Raw genomic sequence first — 23,731 nt, forward strand, 5'->3', positions numbered from 1 at the left:
CAGACATATACAGAAAACTTCCTACTGAACAGCAAAAGAAAACATATTCTTCTCATGCACACATGAGACATTCTTCATGATAGATTATATATTAGTCAAAAAACAAGTCTTAAAAATATCAAGATCAAAATTATTCCCAATATCTTTCCTAACAATAGTAGAATGAAATTAGAAATCAGTAACAGTAAGAAACAGGAAAATTCATAAATATATGCAGAAACAACACATTTCTTGAAAGCCATTAAGTCAAAGTGAAGAGCAAAGAGAATTTAAAAAATCTGAAGACAAACAAAAAGAACCACAACATACCAAAACTTATGAGATATAGCAAAAGCAGTGCTCAGAGGAAAATTTTTAGCAGTAAATGCTCCCATTTAAAAAGATCTCAAACAACCTAACTCTACATATCAAAAAACGAGATAAAAAGACCTAAGCCCACAGTTAACATGTGTGTCAGGTGAAAGTAAATAATAAATATAAGAGAAGAAAGAAATCAAATAGAGAATAGAAAAAAAAATAAGCTTAATTTTTTTGAAAAAATTGACAAATCTGTACTAGATAGAGAAAAAGAGAGAAATAGGACTCAAATAAATAAAATCAGTAGTCAATAGTCAAGATATTACAATGGAAGGTTCAGAAATAAACCAGATTATAAACAACTATTGTAAACAATTATATGCTAAGAAGTAGAATAATATAGAAAATATGGACAAATTCTGAGAAATGTGACCTACCAAATTAAATTAAGACTAAAAAACCAGAACAAACCAATATAATGAAGTCGGATGAACCAGTAATCAGAACCGTCCCAACAGTGAAAAGTCCAGCACCACATGGTTTCACAGGTGAATCCTACCAAATACTCAAAGAAGAATTAAACTAATCCTTAGATTCTTTAGAAAATAGAAATATGGATCATTTTCAAACTCATTTTAGGAGGGTATCATCAGACTGATAGCAAAGCCAGACAAGACACCACAAGAGAACTGCAGGTAAATATTCCTTATGAACATAGATGCAGAAATCCTCGATAAAATATTAGCAGATTGATTTCAACAAGAACTTTATTTTTTATTTATTTATTTTCTTTGTTGAGACAGAGTCTTACTATTTCAACCTGGGTAGAGTGCCTTGGCATCACAGCTTATAGCAACCTCAAACTCTTGGGCTCAAGCAATTGATTCTCTTGCCTCAGCCTCCCAAGTAGCTGGGACTACAGGTGCTCACCGCAACGCACTACAACACCCGGCTATTTTTTGTTGTTGTTGTTGTAGTTGTCATTGTTGTTCAGCTGGCCCAGGGCAGGTTCGAATCCGCCAGCTCTGGTGTATGTGGATGGCGTCCTAGCCACTGAGCTATAGGCGCTGAGCCTCAACAGAAACTTTAAAGTAGTATATACCATCATCAAGTGAGATTTGTTCCTGGGATGTAAGGATGATTCAACATGTCCAAATCAATTGGTATGATCCACCACATTAAAAAAATGAAAAAGAACCCTACATCTTCATCTTAACAGACATAAAAAAAAGCATTTGATAAAATTCAATGTTCATTCATGATTAAAATTCTCAACAAAATAAAGGCAATATATGAAAAGCCTACAGCTAACATTATTTTTTAGGGAAAAAAACTGAAAGCTTTCCCTGGAAGATCTGGTACAAGACAAAGATGCCCACTCTTATGACTGCTATTCAATACAATTACTGGAAGTCATAGTCAGAGTGATTAGGTCAGAAAAGGAAAAGATATCCCTAAAAAAGGAAAAAGTAAAATTATTTCTTTACAGATGACATGTTATATATGTAGAAAATTCTAAATTTTCTACAGAAAATCTGTTAAAACAAACAAATTCAGTAAATTTGCAGGATTCAAAATCAATATATAAAACCCAATTGTATTTCTATACACAAATAGCAAACTGTTTGAAAAGGAAGTGATCCCATTCATAATAGCAACAAAAAAGAATAGTAGTAACCTTAACTAATGAGGTGAAAAACACATATACTGAAAATTAGGAAACACTGATGAAGGAATTAAAGACGACACAGATTAATGGAAACATATCCTGCATTCACAGACTGGAAGACATACTATTGTTAAAATACCCACACTATCCCAAATGATCTACAGATTCAGTGCAATCCCTGTAAAAATCCCAATGGCATTATTTACAGCAATAGAAAAACCAATTTAAAATTTATATGGAACTACAAAAGACCTCAAATAGCTCAACCAAACTTGAGCAAGATCAGCAAAGTTTGTAGAATATATCTTCCTGGAAAATGACCCTATTTCCTTTAAAAAAAAAATCTCAAACAATACTGTAATCAGTTGGGAATTGAATGTGCTTTGTGTCAGAGAAAGTTCTTTGTATATTTACCAGTACATTACATAGAAGGAAGTGCCTGCTTTGGAAAACACACCTACCTGAACTTTCAGTGATACTACTCAGACTGCCAAGCAGTAGGTAATACAAGGACAGTGAGAGCCATGATTAAGGACCTTGAGGAAATGTCTTGGGAAAGATTTGAGTAAATTTTGTTTAATTATAATAAAGAATACATAGCCTTTGTGAAGTTATCCGCTACTCCTTAAGGCAAATTTAGTTGTTTGTATGTCGAAAGACACATATATAAATCTATTAGAAAACTAATCATATTGTTTTCTTACTATGTTTTAAGTATCTCTCTTCCTCAGGGATAAGAATCTTAAATCTTTAGTACATAGACATTTGAATGAATAATGAGCTACAATTGCCTAAAAATATAGATATCATGTATTATCAGGCATATAGTTGATAGGAAAAAGTACTCTCCACCACTCACAGTAATTTGCTGATGGAGGAATCTGTAGTTTTCTTATCTTTTACTGTGCTTTATAAAATTTAAATAACATAAAAGTTGCATGCTTCCTGGAAAATTGAAAATAATGCCTGTGGTAACATTTGGGCTCTAGATCTAATTGCAGGATAATATGAAAAGTTTAAAGATTTAGTTGTTTCCATAGGTATAAATTTATTTAGGCTTCATAGCTCCTTTTGAGATAATTTTAGCAGTTTATATATATTTTCCTATAACATCATTCAGTACATCACAGTTTTATAATAGGTCTAAAGTATATGGCATTTTACTTTTAATATTTTCATACCTATAGAAAATCTCTGTCTATGCTAATTTAGTTTTTAAAATTGCCTTAGTTTTCATAAAATTCTTTTTCAAAAACCCTACACTTAGATTAAGCCTACGATATATATTTTATTATTCCATTATTATTATTATCATTATTATTATTTTGAGACAGAGTCTTACTATGTCACCCTCAGTAGAGTGCTGTGGCACCACAGCTCACAGCAACCTGAAACTCTTGGGCTTAAGCGATTCTCTTGCCTCAGCCTCCCAAGTAGCTGGGACTACAGACACCTGCCACAATGCCCGACTTTTTGGTTGTAGTTGTCATTGTTGTTTGGCAGGCCTGGGCTGGGTTTGAACCCCCCAGCTCTGGTTTATGTGGCTGGTACCCCAGCCACTGAGCTACAGGTGCTGAGCTTCCCATATTGTTTTTGTTAATTTCTTCACTTTGCTTAAGTTTGTTTTGTTTTTCTGTATTATTGAGTGAGGATACTTAAATCATTTAGTTTTGTTTTATTTTGTCAATAAAAGTTTTAAAGCTCTTATTACAATTTAGCTATAGCCTATACATTTTGAGATGTGCTGTATTATTACATTTATTTCCAGAAATTCTTTTTTTTTCTGTTTTTGAGACAGAGTTTTGAGACTCTGTTTTCCAGACTAGCATGCAGTGGTATCATAATAGCTCACTTCAGCTTCCTGCCTCGGCTTCCATAGTAGCAGGGACTACAGGTGCCTGCCACAACCCTGGCTAATTTTTATCTTTTTAGTAGAGACAGGGTCTCACCTTTGCTCAGACTGGTCTTAAACTCCTGAGCTGAGGCGATCCTCCTGCCTCGGCCTCCCAGGGTGCTAGGACTATAGGTATGAGCCACCACATCCAGCCAGAAATTCTTTATTTCAAAAGTTAAATTTCTTTTTTGAGCAAAGATTCACTTAGGAAAAGAAAGACAAAAAAAACCTCTCCAGTTTATTCTCCACTTCACTAATTTCATTACTTGCTGTATTTTGTTTTATGCTTCTAGTAATACTGCTGTCTATATTGTCATAGAATTACATACCGTACCTAACATTATTTGCCTTAACTTCTTAATTTTCTTCCTGGCCTATTTTATCATTTAATTATCTGTTATTTCAAAGAATGTCTATAAAAACTTTTTGTGACAGTATAAAGCATATGAGGTCGAAGATTTATTTCTAGAACAGCAAACAAATCAATCATTCCCGAAACATGTTCTTCTATGTTTATTTTCTTTTTTTTTTTACTTTTTTATCTTCCTTTTTTTTTTTTTTTTTTTTGAGACAGAGCCTCACAGCAACCTCCAACTCCTGGACTTAAGCGAGCTGGGACTACAGGCACCCGCCACAATGACCGGCTATTTTTTTGGTTGCAGCTCTCATTGTTGTTTGGCGGGCCCGGGCTGGATTCTAACACGCCAGCTCAGGTGTATGTGGCTGGCACCTTAGCCGCTTGAGCCACAGGTGCCAACCCTCTGTTTTTTTTTCTTTTTTTGAGAGAGAATTTCAAGCTGTCACCCTGGGTAGAGTGCTGTGGTGTCACAGCTCACAGCAACCTCAAACTCTTGGGCTTAAGAGAGTCTGTTGCCTCAGCCTCTCAAGTAGCTGGGACTACAGGTGCCTGCCGCAATGCCTGGCCACTTTTTTGTTGTAGTGGTCATTGTTGTTTTAGCTGGCCTGGGCTGGGTTCAAACTCACCAGCCTGGTATATGTGGCCAGCACCCTATCCACTGAGCTATGGGCGCCACTTTCTATGTTTATTTTCTTCTTTTAGCTTAAGTTTTATTTTTAAAAGGTGTTCTTCTGGATTTGATCCCCCTATTCCACATATCCTTGAAGACAGGCTGATTCACTTGTCCCCACAAGTATATAATAGAATCTTCTGAGAATGTTCAAAACATTCTTTTAATGGGGCATTTAGAACGTTATCAGTGAAACATTTTTTTTCTATTTGTTGACAATATTGCCTAAGAGATCAGTTCCTGCCCTCCCTGTCCCTCCACTTGCCCCCCCCCCTTTGTATTTCTTTGACTTGTCCTGGCCTCTAGTCCAGGTTCATAATTTGGTTTATGTCTGATTTCCTTTTTCAGCCCTTCAACCCACCTTGTTGGGCTCTACCCCTTTGAAACCTCTGTATCTCCCAATGACCCTTACCAATTTAATAAATTGGTTACTTTTGATAAAGTAGGTGCCCTCTGAATGAGAAGCCAGGTGAGAAAAGAGTCCTGCTACCCACAAGCATTCTGTTTGTTGAGTTTCTACATATTTACTTGCCCCAGCACTGCTGCCTTTGGTGGCTTTGTGGTTAGACAGGACACGTATTTCTCCAAAGCCTTCTTTACCTTTAGTCCTGCTGCTGTTCAGAAGGAGCAAGGTCTTTTGGCTGGGAAGACATGTTCCTTCTGCCAGGAGAGTATGGTGTTCGGGTGGTGTTTCACAGCTGCTGAGTTTGTTTATTGTTTCCATTGTCCCCTTGTATGGTGCAGGGATGGAGAGCTTCCATTACAAAGTCTCCCTCTTTCCTGTTAGTTTTCTCCAGCTCAGCCATACCTTCCAAATGAGAGGGTGGTGGAGCAGTGAAGGAGGGGCTTTCTTTACTTATTTTCTACAGCATTCTACAACTGGCCTTAGAAGAGGGGTTGTGCTTAAGCTCTTGGTGATGTATTTTAATGTGGATTCATCTATATTTTATCTAAAAATTATTGAAACTTTCTGCCTCTCAGTTGGCACTATTCCCTGATGTTTTAACGCTAATGCAGGATATTTTCAAATTTTTGTTTTCCTTTGATTATTTAAATCCTTTACTGGGAAGAGGGTTTTGATATCTGTTCTTATGTTTCTACTTTTCTACAAGTTCTCCAGCCTAATTTAGTTCATGAACATGATGGAAATTAGCTTCTTAAATGGCTTTAATATTGGATACTGCTTTTGAGGAAATTTAAAATAGGAAGCAGCCTTTCAAGAAGAAAGAATAAATTATCAGCCAGTCTCACAAGAACAAAAATAAGCCAAATCTTACAGGTTTTGGAGTAAGCTTTTTTTTTTTTATTACATTTCAAATTCAAGTTCAACTCTTCAAGTGAAACTTCAGAGCTAAAAACTTTTAACTGATTAAGAATTGTAAGCATTAACATATGGGAGCTTATAAGGTCACTGAAAATTTTACATAAGTTTTACTAGAAGAGGAAACCAGTAACTTTCATAAGATTCTCAAAAAGATCTCAAAGCTTAGTGTAACTGTATGGGGAAGTTAAGAGAAAAATTTATCATCTTGGGAGTTTCTAGTTTGGCTAATAAACTCAATTCCACAAGAAATCACTTAAGCACAAATGTGAAAACCTTAATCACGAGAGGAGAGTTACGTGAAGAACTGGAAGTAGATTTGCTACAATTCGAAGTGCATCCAGAATAACCAACAGATTTTAACCTAGATTCAGTATTGCATAGTTTCTCTGGTCTATATATAGAAGAGGAAAGAGCTTTAAAAGACACATGGAGTGCACATTCAGTGTGTTTTGACGGTGCTTTCCATTTTAGTGTTTGTATTAAGGGATCCTAAGGAGGAACTGAATTGAGTAGTTAGTATAGCAACTCTGTTCCTCTGTGGTTTCAGAGGTGGAAAGAGTCCATCTCTTTCCCCTTACATCAACCTGTACTGCTATGGAAGTCACAATGCCCATGTCTTCGTGATGCAGCTAGACGTTAGCAGAATAAATCAAGTTCACAGAACTAGGAAAAAGTGACTTCTTAGAATATTTTCAAGGTGATTTTTTTTGTTTTGGTGGGAACTGGCAGATGTCCATTTGTGAACAATCAAAATAGCCAGCACTGAACAGGACTGTCCAGCATATCTTTTTGAATTGTATTTTGAATCCTCTGAAGAATCAATTTCCCAAATTGGGAAACTCTGATTTTCTTATTTATTCTTATAATCTAATTATTTTTCTTGCTTTTAAGTAAATTATAAAGGACACAAAGAGACTTGATCGATGTTTTATGTGCAAAAAATTCAAGAATCTAATTAGGGCATCTTTATTTTGCCACTCTATCTTTTTATAGTCCTTGAATCTTTTCCAGCAGAAACTTTGCAGAGCATACCCAACTCTATTTATTAAAGGCTACAGGGGTGGGTAAAGGTATAGTGGTGAGTAGGTAGTATTTCCAATTAATCTAAAAATTTGGGATCAAGTTAGCAAAAATTCTCTTCATTGGTGTCTTCCTGCTTTTTTTGACACGGTAACTGGCATAACAAAGAAGAAACAGGAGGAAACTTGGTTGGTACCAATTAAAATAGTCTTCTTCTAGTTATCAGACTTTCTTCTCCCATTCTGAAGGCTGTCTGTTTGCTTTACCTGTAGTGCCCTTAACTGTGCAGAAGCTTTTAAGCTTGATCAAATCCCAGCAATGTATTTTTGGTGCTGTGAACTATGATGCCACCGCATAAAAATTAAAAAAAAAAATAAATAAATAAATAATTAAAATGGGAAGGTGAGGAAAGACCCCATATGGAATATAGACAGAAAAGGAAGAACCAAACCTAAAAAATTAAGAAATAAAGTCTTCTTCCACCAAAGAACTGAACTATCAACCAATGCAATCTCAAATTCAAAAAGTGGTGAGTGCTTTAGAGTGAAAAAGGAATAAAGGGATAAAGCTATTAAATTTTAACATGTGCTGGAAAACAAAGTGCATGTTCATTTAATTAAGTTTGCTATTTAATGAAGTACAATGTGTATAACAGAAATACAAATGGGTGCCTCTTGGGTCATATATATGTTTGGGTGAGGGAAACCTCCAGCAAAACCGAATGCACTGGGATAAAGATCCACATGAATATTTTTTTCTATTTACCTTTGGTGTATATTCCAGTTATAAGTTATTTTACCAGGTTCATTGATTAATCATGCTTAAATTTCTGATTAACAGTATTTGAAGTTTGAATTTGTTCTAGGAGGAATCAAGTATATTGTATCAAAATGGGTCTTGAGCCAGATAGAAAGGAAATCTGAAATTTCTGTCCTTATACTGATTGAGGTACTGTGGATGAGCCTGGAAATAGAGCCCACCAACTTTGGGTTTTTATGTTAAATTGTCAGCTGGATTGACTTCCAGAGCTAGAGGTCTAAATATTCTATGCCCATTGATAACAGGTCCTTGGCTGATATCATATGCTTCCAACAACTTTCTTTTAAATAAAAATAGGACTTATGCCAGGCTGGTTTGTCACAATGGGAACAGAGCAGAAATCTGGTAACAGATTTCTCTTAGTTCTTGTGTGTTTCTTAATGGAGTTAAAAATATATAGTTTTACTCTTCCATAATGAAGATATTTTTGTAATAGAGGATGTCTCTAAGAAAATTCAGAAATCTTAAACTTACAGCTAGCCATGAAAGAACTATTTTAAATAGAAATAGTATAGGGGTGTGGAGGAATATGAGATCTACTGAAGGGTCATAAGTCGAGAAGAGATGGTATTCAGCCCTGGGGCTTGTGTGAAGGACAGGTACAAGGTGAGTGAGGCAACAAGTTCATTCAGTTGAGTATTGTAGTAATCTAGGAGCAAGATGGGGACAGTATTAGCCAATGGTAGTCAAGAGTGAGGATGTGGATAAATAATTATGGATTCCAGAGATAGTAAGAAGTGCTTGGTGACTGATAGGTTTCTTTTTAAGTAACTGGGTAAATGAGGGTACCACACACTCTGATAGGGAATATAGAGGGCAGGTTTGGAGCGAAAGACAATTCAATTTTGTGTATGTTGAGTTTGATGGGCCTAGGGGACAGGCAGGTAGAGATGACTCAGACACAATTGGAAGTAGAACTGGAACTTTGCCTGATTAGAAGTAGAGAGCACAGATTGATATGCTGCTTGAGAGCATAGAAGTAAAGTAGGTCATCTCATCCAGCAAATGGTTCTCTCTAGCTTTCTAGTTATCTCTTGGATCACCTACCTGATTTTCCTTTCCTTTTGCAGTCTCTAAATTCCAGGGATTTTTAGGCCCCTGTCTTGGGCCAGCTTCTCTAACTCCAGTCTTTCTTGAGATGATCTCATTCCATCCTATGACTTTCAGTACCATTAATGGAAGGGCACAGATCAGTTATTTCTAACTGAGACCATTTACTGACTTCGTGACCTGTATAACCAGCTTTCTTCCTAATATATGCACTTAAAAGTAATATGTTTTCAAACTGACCTGGTTCAAAACAGAATTCTTAATTTTTCCATCAGTTATGTTACTCCCATTCACCTGTCACAATGAAAGACACCATCATCAAACTTGTAGCTCAAGACAAAACTAGGCATTTTCTTGGTTTCTTCACTTTCCTGTACTCCCTCACATCGAATCCATTACTAAGTTATTTTGTTTCTGCCTCCAAACTGTATCCTAAATCTATTCGCTTCTCTCCATCACCCATCTCCACTGCTGTCCCCTCGTCTATTACATTCTTTCTCTTAGATGACTGCAGTCTCCAAACTTCATACTCTACTTTTTATGTTTTTAATTCATTTCTACATAACTACACAAAGTGATCTTTTAAAAGTTTAGATCACACCATGTCACTACTTTACATATGATACTCTGAGGATTTACCATTTAAATAATAATCCTAGCACCTTTTTTACCTAGTCTTTACATGCATCTAACTCATCTTAAAACCTCTCCTCTTTCTCACTGAGAACCAACCAGACCACTTCCTCTGTTCCTCAGTTATGCCATGCTAATTTATGCTTCAGTCCCTTGTGTACTTTCTGTTCCCTCCAACTAGAACATTGTTCCCCCAGCTCATCCTACCATGGGCTTTTTCATTCGGTTCAAATAGATGTCAGCAGCTTAAGAGAGTCTTGCCTTCACTGCTCTATCTAAGTAGATATTTCCTTCATAGCCTTTATCAATCTGAAATTGTCTTGTCTGTTTGGCTACTTGTTTATCTCAATAAAAGTTACCAATGAAGGAACCCAGACGATGTTGTTCGCCCCTACATCTGTAGAACTTAGAACAATATTTTGACTATATGTAGTTACCTGATAAATATAATTACTAGATGGCTGAATGCTGAAGAGAAGAGGGTCTAAGCCAGAACCCTGAGGTGAGTAGCATGTAAGGAATAAGCAGAGGAAGAGGAGCTTGAAGGAACACTAAGAGAAATGAGAGGGTAACGAAGAACAAGCTGTCACGTAAGTGAGAGTGCCATAACACAGGTCTGGATGAAAAGAGAGTTCAGAGGAGGGCAGTCCTCCTGGCTTCACAGAAACAGGCAAGGCCGTATGGAGGAGGTGAATTTTGAAACAAACCTGTAAGAAGGAGTAAATGGAGGTGCAGAGACAAAGATGTAGAAGGTGCCTGCTAGTTTCGGGAATAGAGAATAATTCTATTTGTCTTTCATTTAATAATTAGACTAATCCTGTCAAGGTTAGTGTTGTCATTAGATTAAAAAACAAAGAGTCCATCAGGATTGCACAGTAGGTGGAAGAACAAGGACTTACCTGAAGATTTACCTGACTACAAAGCCTACTTACTTAACTCCAACTTAAATCCTAGCGTGCCTCATGTGTAAGTAACAGTATGCCCCGTTGGAAGGAGCTGCGACCACGCAGCATGGCAGTAGAGGCAGATATCCCTATCTTAGATTATTCCCTTGATAGCCGCCATGGAAATTGAAGTTGAAGATGAAATAACTATGTCAGCAATTTCTCTGTCCTGAAAAATGAAAATTTTCAAAATGTTACAGCCATGCATTTTTTATTCAGTCCAGTAGTTAAGTCCAGTTCACCCCCAAGTGTAATGAAAAACGCTTCCTCCTCTTCTGTTTCTTGTTCTTCTTGGCTACATCATCTGTACAGATTACTCAATGGACCCTTTAGGGTGAAATACTGAACGCTTCCAAAAGATTAAATTTAATCAGAAAAATTAAACTAACAAAATAATTAGCTTCTGCTAGTCACAGGTGTTGAATCTTTTTTTTTTTTACGTGTTCAATAACAGTTACATATAAAAATTGACAACTTAAGAGTTTTATAGTGGGTGGCTAGATTGTTTACCTGTACTTGAGTATACATACACGTTCACGTACTTATTTTAAATCAGAGTAAAATTATTCATTTGTGCATGCTAATTCAAATTTAGGAGTCCCAAGATTTTAGGAACTCTAATTGTGTACTTTGACTTTGTGTTTTCTAGGACTGTTATCTCCAGCTTAAATGACATTACCAATTGAATTAATTGTATTAAATTTCCTGTTTTTTCATTATTAAAAAAGGTATTAAATTTCACATCCCTCTGCCTACTCACCAGAGGACTTCATAGGAGTTTTTATTTTACGAATGCACCTGCTCACCTACATTTGTTTTAATTACATAAACCAGTTTTGCAAACCCAAGTTTAAACCTTAACTCCTCAACCCTTCTTCCGAAATGGAAATGTACAGGTGCAATACAACATCATCCACAGTGACTTTTTTAAAGATTGGAGCTCACTATTTATAAGCACACGAATGTAACCTGCTGAAGTTTGGCAAGTCAAAACAGTTACTTGGTTATCCTAATGTCATGAAGGTGGACTTTGGGGAAATTCTCATCTCTTCAAATATATACAAAAGAGATAACATCTATAAAAAGCATACTAAAATTTCTTTATCCAATTTTAATCAACTTGAATTTGAAATTGATGTGATTGTGCGTTAAAGCTTATACTGAGAATCATGAATAGCCTTCTTAAAATAGCACACTAATTTCCAACATTTCTGTACCCTCTTACTCTAAGATTTTACATATACCTACCTATTCTTAACCAAGTGGATTTCTTGCTATTTTAAGATTTTAAGATCTTTTTCTGTTGTAAGTTGTCTTTCCATACATTTTCTTAAGCATTTCTCTTTAGTTAAGATGTTCGCTCACTGTAATTGAGGAAATTCTAAAAATCTTACCAAAATCTCTTCATTTTGATGAACCACCTATCCACGAGTGCCCCTAGTGTTGTGTTTTTATAAGGCGGATGGTACGTACCTCCTGATAACTCCATAATCTACCCGTGAGTTAGGTAAAAGCTCTCTGAGAGCACTAATACCCATTGCCATTATATTTCTTCTGGCACCTCGCACAAGCTCACAGACCCAACAAATGATGAGTTGAACTATAGTTTTAAGATATGCATGAAAAGTACACCATAAAATTCTGCCAGATAGGGCAGTGAAGGAGAGGATGCTTACTTTTTACAGAAAATGCCTCATGAGACCTTTCTATATAATCTGATTTTCTTCAACTGAGTAGCATTTAAACTAAAAAGAATGGGTTATTTCAGAATCAGACCATGGAATACATGTTCTAGAAAATTAATGAGATTTTTAAATTTCATGACATTTGACTTATATTTATTACCGAAAAGCCTAAATTCTTATTCAGCACATTATAATTTCAATTATTTAAAATTTAAATTAGCTAGGCAATACTTTTAAATGTTTATAGGATTGGTAGCTGTGTGGCAGGCTTCCAAAGTTGGAAATGCCTCTGAGGAAATATTTAGCATTTGAAAGTATTTTGAACAGAGAAACAGAACAGAATACAACATTTTCCCAGCATTGCTTCAATAATGCCATTTTCAACATCATCTCAAAGCATTAACTGCAGTAAAGATGAGATCAGCCAGTTTTCTTTTTTTCTTAGCTGCAGTGATTTCACCATCCCTTCATGCTGTGTCTTGCCACAAAGAGAACATTTAAGCATGAGAAAGCGTTTGCTTTGATTTTGAGCTGGAATGCCATCTCGATTCTGGGATTCTAATCCATAACCTCTTCCAGCAGAGTGGTGAATTTTTAGGCAATCCCAGAAATGGGTGGCCTGAGTTACGTTTTGACTGTAAGAGAGATGTCTGACAATTCAGAGTCCTATTTTGTCGATGTGTAACTGAAGTAAATTTCCCATTAAGAGACTAACCATCATTTCCTACCATTTTGCTCTCCCCTCAGAGTTAATTCAGCATCACCATATTTTATGATCTTTACTGCTAAACCATGGGTTTAGAGGACTGCGTAAAACATTTCCATACTGTGAATATTAGGGCTAGTGCCCTTGGAGTTAGGTTAGCATTGGGGGGAAGGCAGAAGAGGATACGTAGAGTAGAAATAAATATTTTCTAATGCCAAAGACTAAAACAAAATGAATGTTTCATGTGTGTTTACATCACTGTAATTCTTTGGTCAGAGGAAGGAGAGTTCAACGGAAATAGTGCTTGAATTTCAATCAAAGTCCTTTCATGAAAATTTGGTCCTCTGGTTATAATAGTTCTATAACCTTTGTGAGTTAATCTGAGAAATTCCTCGTCCTAATTCAGCGCTTGTTTTAACTGGTGGACTTATCTTGTGATGTCATATTTATAAGATGGCAGCTAAAATATGAGTTCTCACAGCCACCATGAGGTGGACGAGATAAAGGGGAAAAGGAAAAGCTACAATTTTTAGGTGGTTTGAAATGCACACATATATTGCTTAAGATTTACATTTACAAACCATATTCAACCATAATTGAAGTGTAAAAATAATGATTTGCCACAGGATAAGGCAACAAAATTATATAGTATTTTCTAATATTCTTGTCTATAAAAAATGCCATAAACTTGGATCATTCACTAATTAATTTGAAGCTGTTTTCAAACAAAAAGCAACTTCATTGCTTCGCAGATTTAGTTATAGTCCTGATGACAGATGTATAGTTATGTACGTTAGACAAACTGTGAGCCACATCAGTCTGACACGCATCATTCAATGTGACGTGTGAATTTATGATATCCCCTAAGTGAGTTTAAGATTGTATAGAGATTTCTTTGTAGGTAATCAGGTCTTATTTTGAATTCTAATACAGACATATATAGAGGTATTTTTTTTGTTTTTTCAGAATATGTAGATTCACTTTTTTTTTTTTTTTTTTTTCTGAGAAAGAATCTGTCTCTGGCCATGTTGCCTGGGCTAGAGTACATCATAACTCACTGCAGCCTCAAACTTCTGAGCTCAGGCGATTCTCCTGCCTCAGTCTCCAGATTAGCTGGGACTACAGGTATGCACCACCATGCCCAGCTGACTTTTTTCTTTTTTGTAGTGGCCTGACTCTTGGTCAGGCTGTTCTTGAATGCCTGGCCTCAAGCAGTCCTCCCACCTCAGCCTCCCATAGTGCTAGTATTAACAGGCATGACCCTCTGTGCCCACAGTCTTTTTTTTTTTTACTTTTTAATTTTTTTTTTGTGTTCTTACTCCATGCATACCCTATGAAGATATATATCAGTGCTATGCAATAGTAAAGGAGCAGTCACCCAGATTACACTTTGTGAGCAGACCTTTCTCTTTCCTTCAAAGACAAAACTTTTGGTGGTCTATTTAATAGCACATAGCAGAAAAAGCAATAGCAATTTTCTGTGTATTTGGGCAAAAATACAGTTACCTAAGATAGGTTAATGTAAATAAATCTGGTGAAAATCTGAATTTTCCTATTTGGCTGTCATTTTATTCTTAAAACTATGCATTAGTGTTGTTCTGTATTGCTTTCAACACAGGTGCTAAAGATTCTAGTTGGTGTAATCCATGGCATATGTGGAAATATTCAGAAGAAAACAAGGATTTTATAGTCGTGTTATAAAAAGTTTGTTTACTACAAAGCTGATAAACTTTTGATAATAGAATTATTTCTCTTTAAATATGTGAGCATACTGGCACAGTGGCATCTCTTTTTTCTGTACACTAATGTGAACAGTAATATTTAGAAAGTAATGATAAAAAGCTATTTCTATTACTATTTTACTCAATATTACCTTTAACAAAAAAAAACAAAAAACAAAAAACGAGTCTCACTCTGTCAACTGCGCTAGAGTGCCATGGCATCTGCCTAGTTCACAGCAACCTCAAACTACTAGATTCAAGTGATCCTGCCTCAACCCCCCAAGGAGCTGAAACTACAGTTACCCACCCATCAACATGCCTGGCTAATTTTTCTATTTTTATTTTATTTTTTATTTTTTGGAGACAGAGTCTTACGTTGTCACCTTTAGTAGAATATCATGGCACCATAGATCACAGCAACCTCAAACTCTTGGGCTCAAGTGATCCTCTTGCTTCAGCCTTCTAAGTAGCTGGGACTATAGGCAACCGTCACAATGCCTGGCTATTTTTTAGAGATGAGGCGTGGTCTTGAACTCCTGAGCTCAAGCAATCTACCCACCTTAGCCTCCCAGAGTGCTGGGATTCTTGATATTGCTGTGGTTTCTCAACTCTAATCTGTTTTTATTTTTATTATTGATACTTAAAATCTTATCTAATATCAATCCATAATATTTTCTGTGATCTGAAATTTGATTGTCAAGAGTGATTTTCTTAATGTGAGAGGTATAAATGCAGAGATCACAAAGGCTGTGTTTAAACAATTTAATTATAAAACTAAATTCTCATTTGTCTTTAAATTAAAATAGTGTTCATGTGATGAAAATCACTTTTGACATGGACTAATTGCTACTCAACTGCTTATCAAGAAAAATTAAAGCTAGTATTTAATCATAATGTTATGTGTTATGGTTCCAAAATCCCTTTACAGGTTTGAGATTTTGGAACTACTAACTACTTCTGAGTATTTTCATAAGACAGAAGAAATTTTGAGCTAAAAGCAAGAAACTTTTCTAAGGAACAGCTTGAATAATTAAAACAGTAATATAATTTGAAGAAAAGACAAGGAAGAAAGAAACTTCTCACAAGTTTAATTTGAAGCTCAAGGAAGACTTGCAGGTGTACATATTCTTAACTTTTGAAGATGAAATGAATCTTTCCATCTAACTGGTGATAGGAAGTTGTACTGTCCTAGTCCACAGGTCCTCATCAATGCTTCAAGATTTATGCACATATTTAAAATGCATAAAATATCACATAACACACTGGAGTTATTAGGGTTTTCCAATGTGTGCTGTTCCATAGAAATACTGATTTTACAGGGGGCTGTGAAAACAATGATTGTCTACAAAGCCATGTCTAGGAACTACCTTTTAAGAGATCCCAGTATCATAATAAGGCTTCGAGGCCATACACTGAAGAAAATTGTAAGTTTATTTTTAACAAATTGTTCCAAACACATTTGAGCACAGAACTTCATTCTCCCTCATCGTGGTCCTCCCTTTTAAAAATTATACACTGAAAGCCCATAGAACTAGTGTTCCATAAATTGATACCACATATGATGTGACTCTGTTCCAACAGTGTGGATGTACGTGTATGTTCATGCACCCCCACATTAGAATACATCTGTAGTTTATTAGCACTGCACTAATAAAGAGGTGAGACAGGCATATCAAAAAAACATTAGGGTGGACACCACTGCCCAGAATATGCTCCTTAATGTTAAAAGTCTGGAAACCCAATTTTATCTTTCCCTTGGAATTGATTAGATGGAGGAAAATTAAATTCTTTTAATTAAACTTACATGAGATTAATGTTCAAACAAAATTATACATTTATCAAATAATGACCAAGAATTCCCATGTCTAATTATTAAAATATGATCTATGTCCACTGTCAAGGGTCCTCAAACTGCGGCCCGCGGGCCACATGAGGCGGTGTGATTGTATTTGTTCTCGTTTTGTTTTTTTACTTTAAAATAAGATATGTGCAGTGTGCATAGGAATTTGTTCATAGTTTTTTGTTTTTTTTAAACTATAGTCCGGCCCTCCAACAGTCTGAGGGACAGTGAACTGGCCCCCTGTTTAAAAAGTTTGAGGACTCCTGTTCTAGGGTATTTACATTAAGGACACAGAATGTTTCTTGGAGATAGTCACAGGAATGTTTGTTGTCTGGACTTCATTGGAGAACGTTTCTTAACCATCCCTGCCCCATAGAAGAAGTTACTTGCTGGGCGGCGCCTGTGGCTCAATCGGTAAGGCGCCGGCCCCACATACCGAGGGTGGCAGGTTCAAACCCGGCCCCGGCTGAACTGCAACTAAAAAATAGCCGGGCCTTGTGGCGGGCGCCTGTAGTCCCAGCTAAACGGGAGGCTGAGGCAAGAGAATCGCTTAAGCCCAGGAGTTGGAGGTTGCTGTGAACTGTGTGATGCCACGGCACTCTACCGAGGGCCATAAAGTGAGACTCTGTCTCTAAAAAAAAAAAAAAGAAGAAGTTACTTGCCTAGTTCTCAGATTGGCTAGTCCTGAGCTTCTTTCCTGAGCCAGTACTGATAAGGAACTCCACATCTGTCCTGAACTAATCATCCACGTCTATTTGTACTTTGTCTCAGAAGCTAGACAGGACTGCGTTTCATATTTGCCTCTTCCTCATGTTAGCTGTGCCAACCCACTTTACTCTTTTACCTTCTGTAAAATAAGGTAAAAATCACATCTTTCAGACCAAAAGTACTCTTTGTGATGACTTATGTCAATAACACCCTAGTAGATCTTTACCACTGCCACTATTATTTAGAGAATCATAGAAATTTGGAACTTACAAAGACCTTAGAAATAATCATTTTCATTTTCTCTATATTACACATTTTTAAAAAAAAATCAAGATGGGGAAAGGTTGTTATTTGCTCATCAACCCACATTTGGAACTAAAACTCAGCTTTCTTGTTTTGATTAGCTGTTCTTCTGCGTATATGGCCTGTATTTCCAAACAAACACTTAAAAATTCTTAAAGACAGATGACATATTTTATACTACTCCTGGATCTCAAAGATTAGTCTCAAGAACCTTTTGTAAGAAAGTTTTTTAGAGTCATTCTGTTTCTATTTCATACCATCTAAAATGGGCTATGTAATTTTGAGTGATCCTAAAATGTTTGTGAGATCCTTTAAGATCAGGGAAGAAATGATAATCTTTGTGATATATAGAAGCACTAATGCAGGGTGGCCATAAAGTGCATATGCAATTTAAAACAGATAGCTGTTTTAGACAACCCTGTATACGGAAAGTGCCAAAACATGTATATACATTTTAAGAAAGGAAAAACCTATACTGAAGTTGTAAGATTTAAGGCACATTTGACTTCTGCAATTACAAGAGGTGCTCAAACATGATTTATATTCATCTTTTGTTATTAGCATATATTATTATAATTTTTTAAATTGTTATTTATTAAATCATAACTTTGTACATTGATGCATTTATGGGTTCAGGGTACTGCTTCAATATACAATGTGACATGCTTACACACATCCATCACAATTATACTCATTTCTTAATAGTTTTGAAATGTACCATTGCGTCCTGCACGTTAGGTGAGGTCCCCCCAGATACCCTCCCTCCTCCCATGTCTCCCCTCTTCTCCCCTCTCTCTCCTCTCTCTCCTCTTCCCTTCTACTTTCGGGACTATAGTTATGTTTTGCCATTCATATGAGTGTGTAGGTGATTACATGTTGATTTCATAGTAGTAATGAGTACATTGGATACTTTTTTTCCATTCTTGAGATACTTTACTAAGAAGAATATGTTCCAGCTCCATCCAGCTAAACATAAAAATGTGAAGTCTCCTTTTTATGGCTGCATAGTATTCCATGATGTGCATATACATCAATTTGTTAATCCATTTATGGGTTGATGGGCACTTGGGCTGCTTCCATGTCTTGGCTATTATGAATTGGGCTGCAATAAACATTCTGGTGCAAATGTCTTTGTTGTAAAATAATTTTTGATCATCTGGGTATATACCTAATAGGGGAATTGCAGGATCAAATAATAGGTCTGCTTTTGGTTCCTTGAGTGTTCTCCAAACTTCTTTCCAAAAAGGTCGTATTAGCTTGCATTCCCACCAGCAGTGTAGAAGCATTCCCTTCTCTCCACATTCTCACCAACATCTGTAGTTTGGGGATTTTGTGATGTGGGCTAATCTTGCTGGAGTTAGATGATATCTCCAAGTGGTTTTGATTTGCATTTCTCTGATGATTAAGGATGATGAGCATTTTTTCATGTGTTTGTAGGCCATGCACCTGTTCATCAGGGAAGTTTCTGTTCAAGTCTCTTGCCCACATAGAAATAGGGTTATTTATTCTTTTCTTATTGATTAGTTTGAGTTCTCTGTAGATTCTAGTTATCAGACCTTTGTCGGAAGCATAACCTGCAAAAATCTTCTCCCATTCTGAAGGTTGTCCATTTGTTTTACTTTGCCCTTGGCTGTGCAAAAGCTTTTTAGTTTGATCAGATCCCAGTGATGTATTTTTGGTGTTGCTTCAATTGCCCGGAGGGTCCTCCTCATAAAATATTCTCCCAGGCCAATTTCTTCAAATGTTTTCCCTGCACTCTTCTTCTAGTATTTTTATAGTTTCATGTCTTAAGTTTAAATCTTTTATCCAGTGAGAATCAATTTTTGTTAATGGTGATAGGTGGGGGTCTAGTTTCAGTCTTCTACAGGTTGCCATCCAATTCACCCAGCACCATTTGTTAAATAGGGAGTCTTTCCCCCACTGAATATTTTTGATAGGCTTGTTGAAGATCAAATGGCGATAAGTAGCGGGGATCATTTCTTGGTTCTCTATTCTGTTCCATAAATCTACCACTCTGTTTTTGTGCCAGTACCATGCTGTTTTGATCACTATAGATTTATAGTATAGCCTGAAGTCTGGTAATGTGATACCACCTGATTTATTCTTATTTCTGAGTAATGTATTTGCTATTCAAGGTTTTTTCTGATTCCATATAAAATGAAGCACTATTTTTTTCAAGTTCTTTAAAGTATGACAATGGAGCTTTAATAGGGATTGCATTAAATCTGTACATTTCTTTGGGTAGTATGGACATTTTAACAATGTTGATTCTTCCCAGCCATGAGCATGGTAGGTTTTTCCATTTATTGACATCTTCCGCTATTTCTTTTCTCAGAGTTCCATAGTTCTCCTTATAGAGGTCTTTCATGTTCTTTGTTAGGTAAATTCCAAAATATTTCATCTTCTTTGGTACTATTGTAAAAGGGATAGAGTCCTTGATTGTTTTTTCAGCTTGACTATTGTTGGTGTGCATAAAAGCTACTGCCTCGTAAGTATTGATTTTGTATCCTGAGACACTGCTGTATTCCTTGATCACTTCTAAGAGTTTTGAAGTTGAGTCCCTGGGATTTTCTAGGTATAGGATCATATTATCTGCAAAGAGTGAGAGTTTGATCTCCTCTGACCCTATTTGCATACCCTTGATCACCATTTCTTGCCTGATTACGATGGCTAAGACTTCTGTTACTATGTTGAATAGTAGTGGAGACAGTGGGCATCCTTGCCTCATTCCTGCTCTGAGAGGAAATGTTTTCAATTTTATACCATTCAATATGATATTGGCTGTGGGTTTGCTGTAGATGGCCTCTATTAGTTTAAGAAATGTCCCTTCTATGCCTTTTTTTTTTTTTTAATAATTTTGATCATGAAAAGATGCTGGATATTATCAAAGGCTTTTTCTGCATCAATTGAGAGAGTCATATGGTCTTTGTTTTTTATTTTATTGATGTGCTATATTATATTTATAGATTTGCATATGTTGAAACAGCCCTATAACCCTGGAATAAAACCAACTTGATCATGGTGTATAATTTTTTCAATATGTTGTTGAATTCTATTTGCTAAGATCTTATTGAATATTTTTGCATCGATATTCATTAATGATATAGGCCTATAATTTTCTTTCTTTGTTGGATCCTTTCCTGGTTTGGGGATCAGGGTGATATTTGCTTAATAGAATGTTGAGAAGTATTCCTTCTTTTTCTATGCTTTGGAAAATGTTGTATAATATAGGTACTAGTTCCTCTTGAAAGGTTTGATAGAGTTCGGATGTGAAACCATCTGGTCCTGAACTTTTCTTTTTAGGGAGATTTCGTATTGTTCATACCATTTCAGTGGTTGATATAGGTCTATTCAAGTTTTCTAATTCTTTCTGGTTGAGTCTAGAAAGGTAGTGTCTTCTAGGTATTGGTCCGTTTCCTTCAGATTTTCATATTTCTGGGAATAGAGATTTTTGTAGTAATCATTGAGGATTTTTGTAATTTCTGAAGGGTCTGTATTTCTCCTTTATTCTTTCTGATAGACAACATTAGAGATTTTACTTTTCTATTTCTGGTTAGGTTGGCCAAAGGTTTATCAATTTTGTTAATCTTTTCAAAAAAACAACTTTTTGCATCATTGATCGTCTGAATGATCTTTTGTTTTCAATTTCATTTAATTCTGCCCTGATTTTGGTTATTTCTTTTCTTCTGCTGAGTTTGGGGTTGCACTGTTCTTCCTTTTCCAGTTGCTTGACATGATCCATTAAGTTGTTGGCTTCCTTTCTTTCTGTTTTCTTGATGAAGGCTTCCAATGCTATAAATTTCCCTCGTAGGACTGTCTTTGCAGTATCCCACAGCTTTGGATAATTTGTGTCTTCATTGTCATTTTGTTCCAAAAATTTGGTGATTTCCTTCTTAATTTCGTTTTTGACCCAGGTATCATTCAGCCTAAGATTATTTAGCTTCCATGACTTTGTTTGAGTATGAAAATTCCTGTTGCTGTTGAGTTCAACTTTTATTCCGTGGTGGTCCGAGAAGATACAAGGAATAATTTCTAGAGTTTTAAATTTGCTGAGGTTAGACTTGTGTCCTAGGATGTAATCTATTTTGGAGGATGACCTATGGGTTGGTGAGAAGAAGGTATATTCAGTTTTATTAGGGTAAAATGTTCTCTAGAGGTCTGTAAAGTCCATTTGTTCTAGGGTTAGATTTAAGTCTAATATTTCTTTGTTTAGTTTCTTCTTGGAGGATCTATCCAGAACTTGTCAAAGGGGTGTTAAAATCTCCAACTATTATAATGCAGGAAGATCAAGTTGTTCATATCCATTAGGGTCTGCTTTATGAATTGAGGAGCATTCTGGTAGGGTGCATCAATGTTTATTATTGAAATCTCTTCATGTTGGGTATTTCCCTTGACAAATATGTCGTGACCTTCCTTATTTTTCTTTATCTTTGTTGGTTTAAAGCCAATTGTATCTGGTACTAAAATTGCAACCCCTGCTTTTTTCTGGTTTCCATTTGCCTATAATGTACAAATCTATCCCTTCACCTTGTGTCTATTTTTATCCTTTAAGGTAAGGTGAGGTTCTTGTATACAGCAGATATCTGGTCTGAGTTTATGTATCCAGTCAGCCAGCCTGTGCCTCTTTGGAGGAAAATTTAAACCATTCACATTAATTGAGAAAACTGATAAGCCTGATTGTATTTTGGGTGTCATGATTTTCAGATGTCCAGTGGACATTTTTAATCCTTTCACCACTGTGGAAGTTGGGTTTTGTTCAAAAATTTCTGGGTGAGTTTAATTTAGAGGTAGAGCATTGCTCTGGTCATTGTGGAGGATGGGTCTGAGAATATCCTGGAGAGCTGGTTTAGTTATGTCAAATTTCTTCAACATGTGTATGTCATTAAAATATTTGATTTCTCCATCAGAAATGAAACTCAGTTTAGCTGGATACAGGATCCTGGGCTGGAAGTTGTTTTGTTTTAGGAGACTGAAGGTCGATGACCATCTTATTATGGCTTGAAACATTTCAGCTGAAAGATCTGCAGTCATTCTTATATTTCTCCCCTTGTAGGTGATGCTTTTCTTACGTCTGGCTGCTTGCAGAATTTTCTCTTTCATCTTAACTTTGGCAAAGTTAATCTCATTGTGTCTAGGAGATGCTTTCTTTGGATTGAGTCTTGCTGGGGTTCTGAATCTGTCTGCTGTCTGAAGTTCTGTATCTCTTGCAATGCTTGGGAAATTCTCGTCAAATCTCTTGGAGTAGAGCATCTGTACCTTTAGGACCATCCACTTCTCCTTTGGGAATTCCTATAAGACGAATATTTGATCTTTGGGAGTGATCCCACAACTCTTTCAGGGAATGATCAGTTTTTATTCTCCATTTGTCTACCTCTTTGAGTGTTTGGGGATGTTCAAAAGCTTTGTCTTCAGTTTCAGAGATCCTTTCTTTTGCCTCTTCAACTCTATTACTGAGGGATTCTACTATGTTTTGGAGCTCCTCAACTAACTTTTTCATTTCCTTGAGCTCTGCTATCTTTTTTCTCATTATGTCCATATCTTTGGTGACTTGGGCTTTGAATTCATTAATTTCTTGAGACAACTTTAGAACTACTCTTTGGAATTCAATTTCTATCTTTTCTTCCATCCTATTTATCTTTTTTGCAATCCAAATTCTGAATTCTGTTTCTGACATTGCTGCCATTCGTTTATGCATGGCATCTTCAGTTGTATCTCCTTTGTCATTTCTTGGGTGTGTGTGTGGGGGGTTGATGTACTCTGGTTATTCATGTTGCCAGAATTCTTCTATTGGGTCTGCACCATGTTTATTTTCCAAGATTTGGTTATTAGAACTGGTAGGGTGAGATTGAATTGGGGTTCTCAGGTAGTAGAGATAGCACCTTACCAAAGGCCTAGGCTTTGTAATTTCTGGGAATAGAGATTTTTGTAGTGACTTGTCTCCTACAACCTTACAAAGGCCTCTTTCAGAGTTTTAGCCAGAGACTCTGAGGACTTACTTTGTGAGATAACGCAAGCTAGCTCTGTTTGATATCAGCCAACCTCTATCCTATCCTAAGAAACCACACTATTGGGTTTTAATATTAACTATGA

At 36.2% G+C, this 23,731-nt stretch overlaps 2 protein-coding genes across 5 annotated transcripts in view; one reads left to right on the forward strand and one right to left on the reverse strand.

Annotated features, from left to right (window-relative positions):
- Window positions 1-5,612, reverse strand: part of LOC128590168 (uncharacterized) — a 58,820-nt gene extending 53,208 nt beyond the window's left edge. Inside the window, exon 1 of the mRNA XM_053597389.1 lies at window positions 5,417-5,612. Within this exon, the coding sequence (XP_053453364.1) occupies window positions 5,417-5,612 (196 nt within the window). The remainder of the gene's footprint in view (window positions 1-5,416) is intronic.
- TET2 (tet methylcytosine dioxygenase 2) overlaps window positions 1-23,731 on the forward strand; it is a 135,828-nt gene that overhangs the window by 53,661 nt on the left and 58,436 nt on the right. The window lies entirely within an intron of this gene.

Source organism: Nycticebus coucang, chromosome 1, assembly GCF_027406575.1.
Source record: "Nycticebus coucang isolate mNycCou1 chromosome 1, mNycCou1.pri, whole genome shotgun sequence".
Classification (NCBI taxonomy): domain Eukaryota; kingdom Metazoa; phylum Chordata; class Mammalia; order Primates; family Lorisidae; genus Nycticebus; species Nycticebus coucang.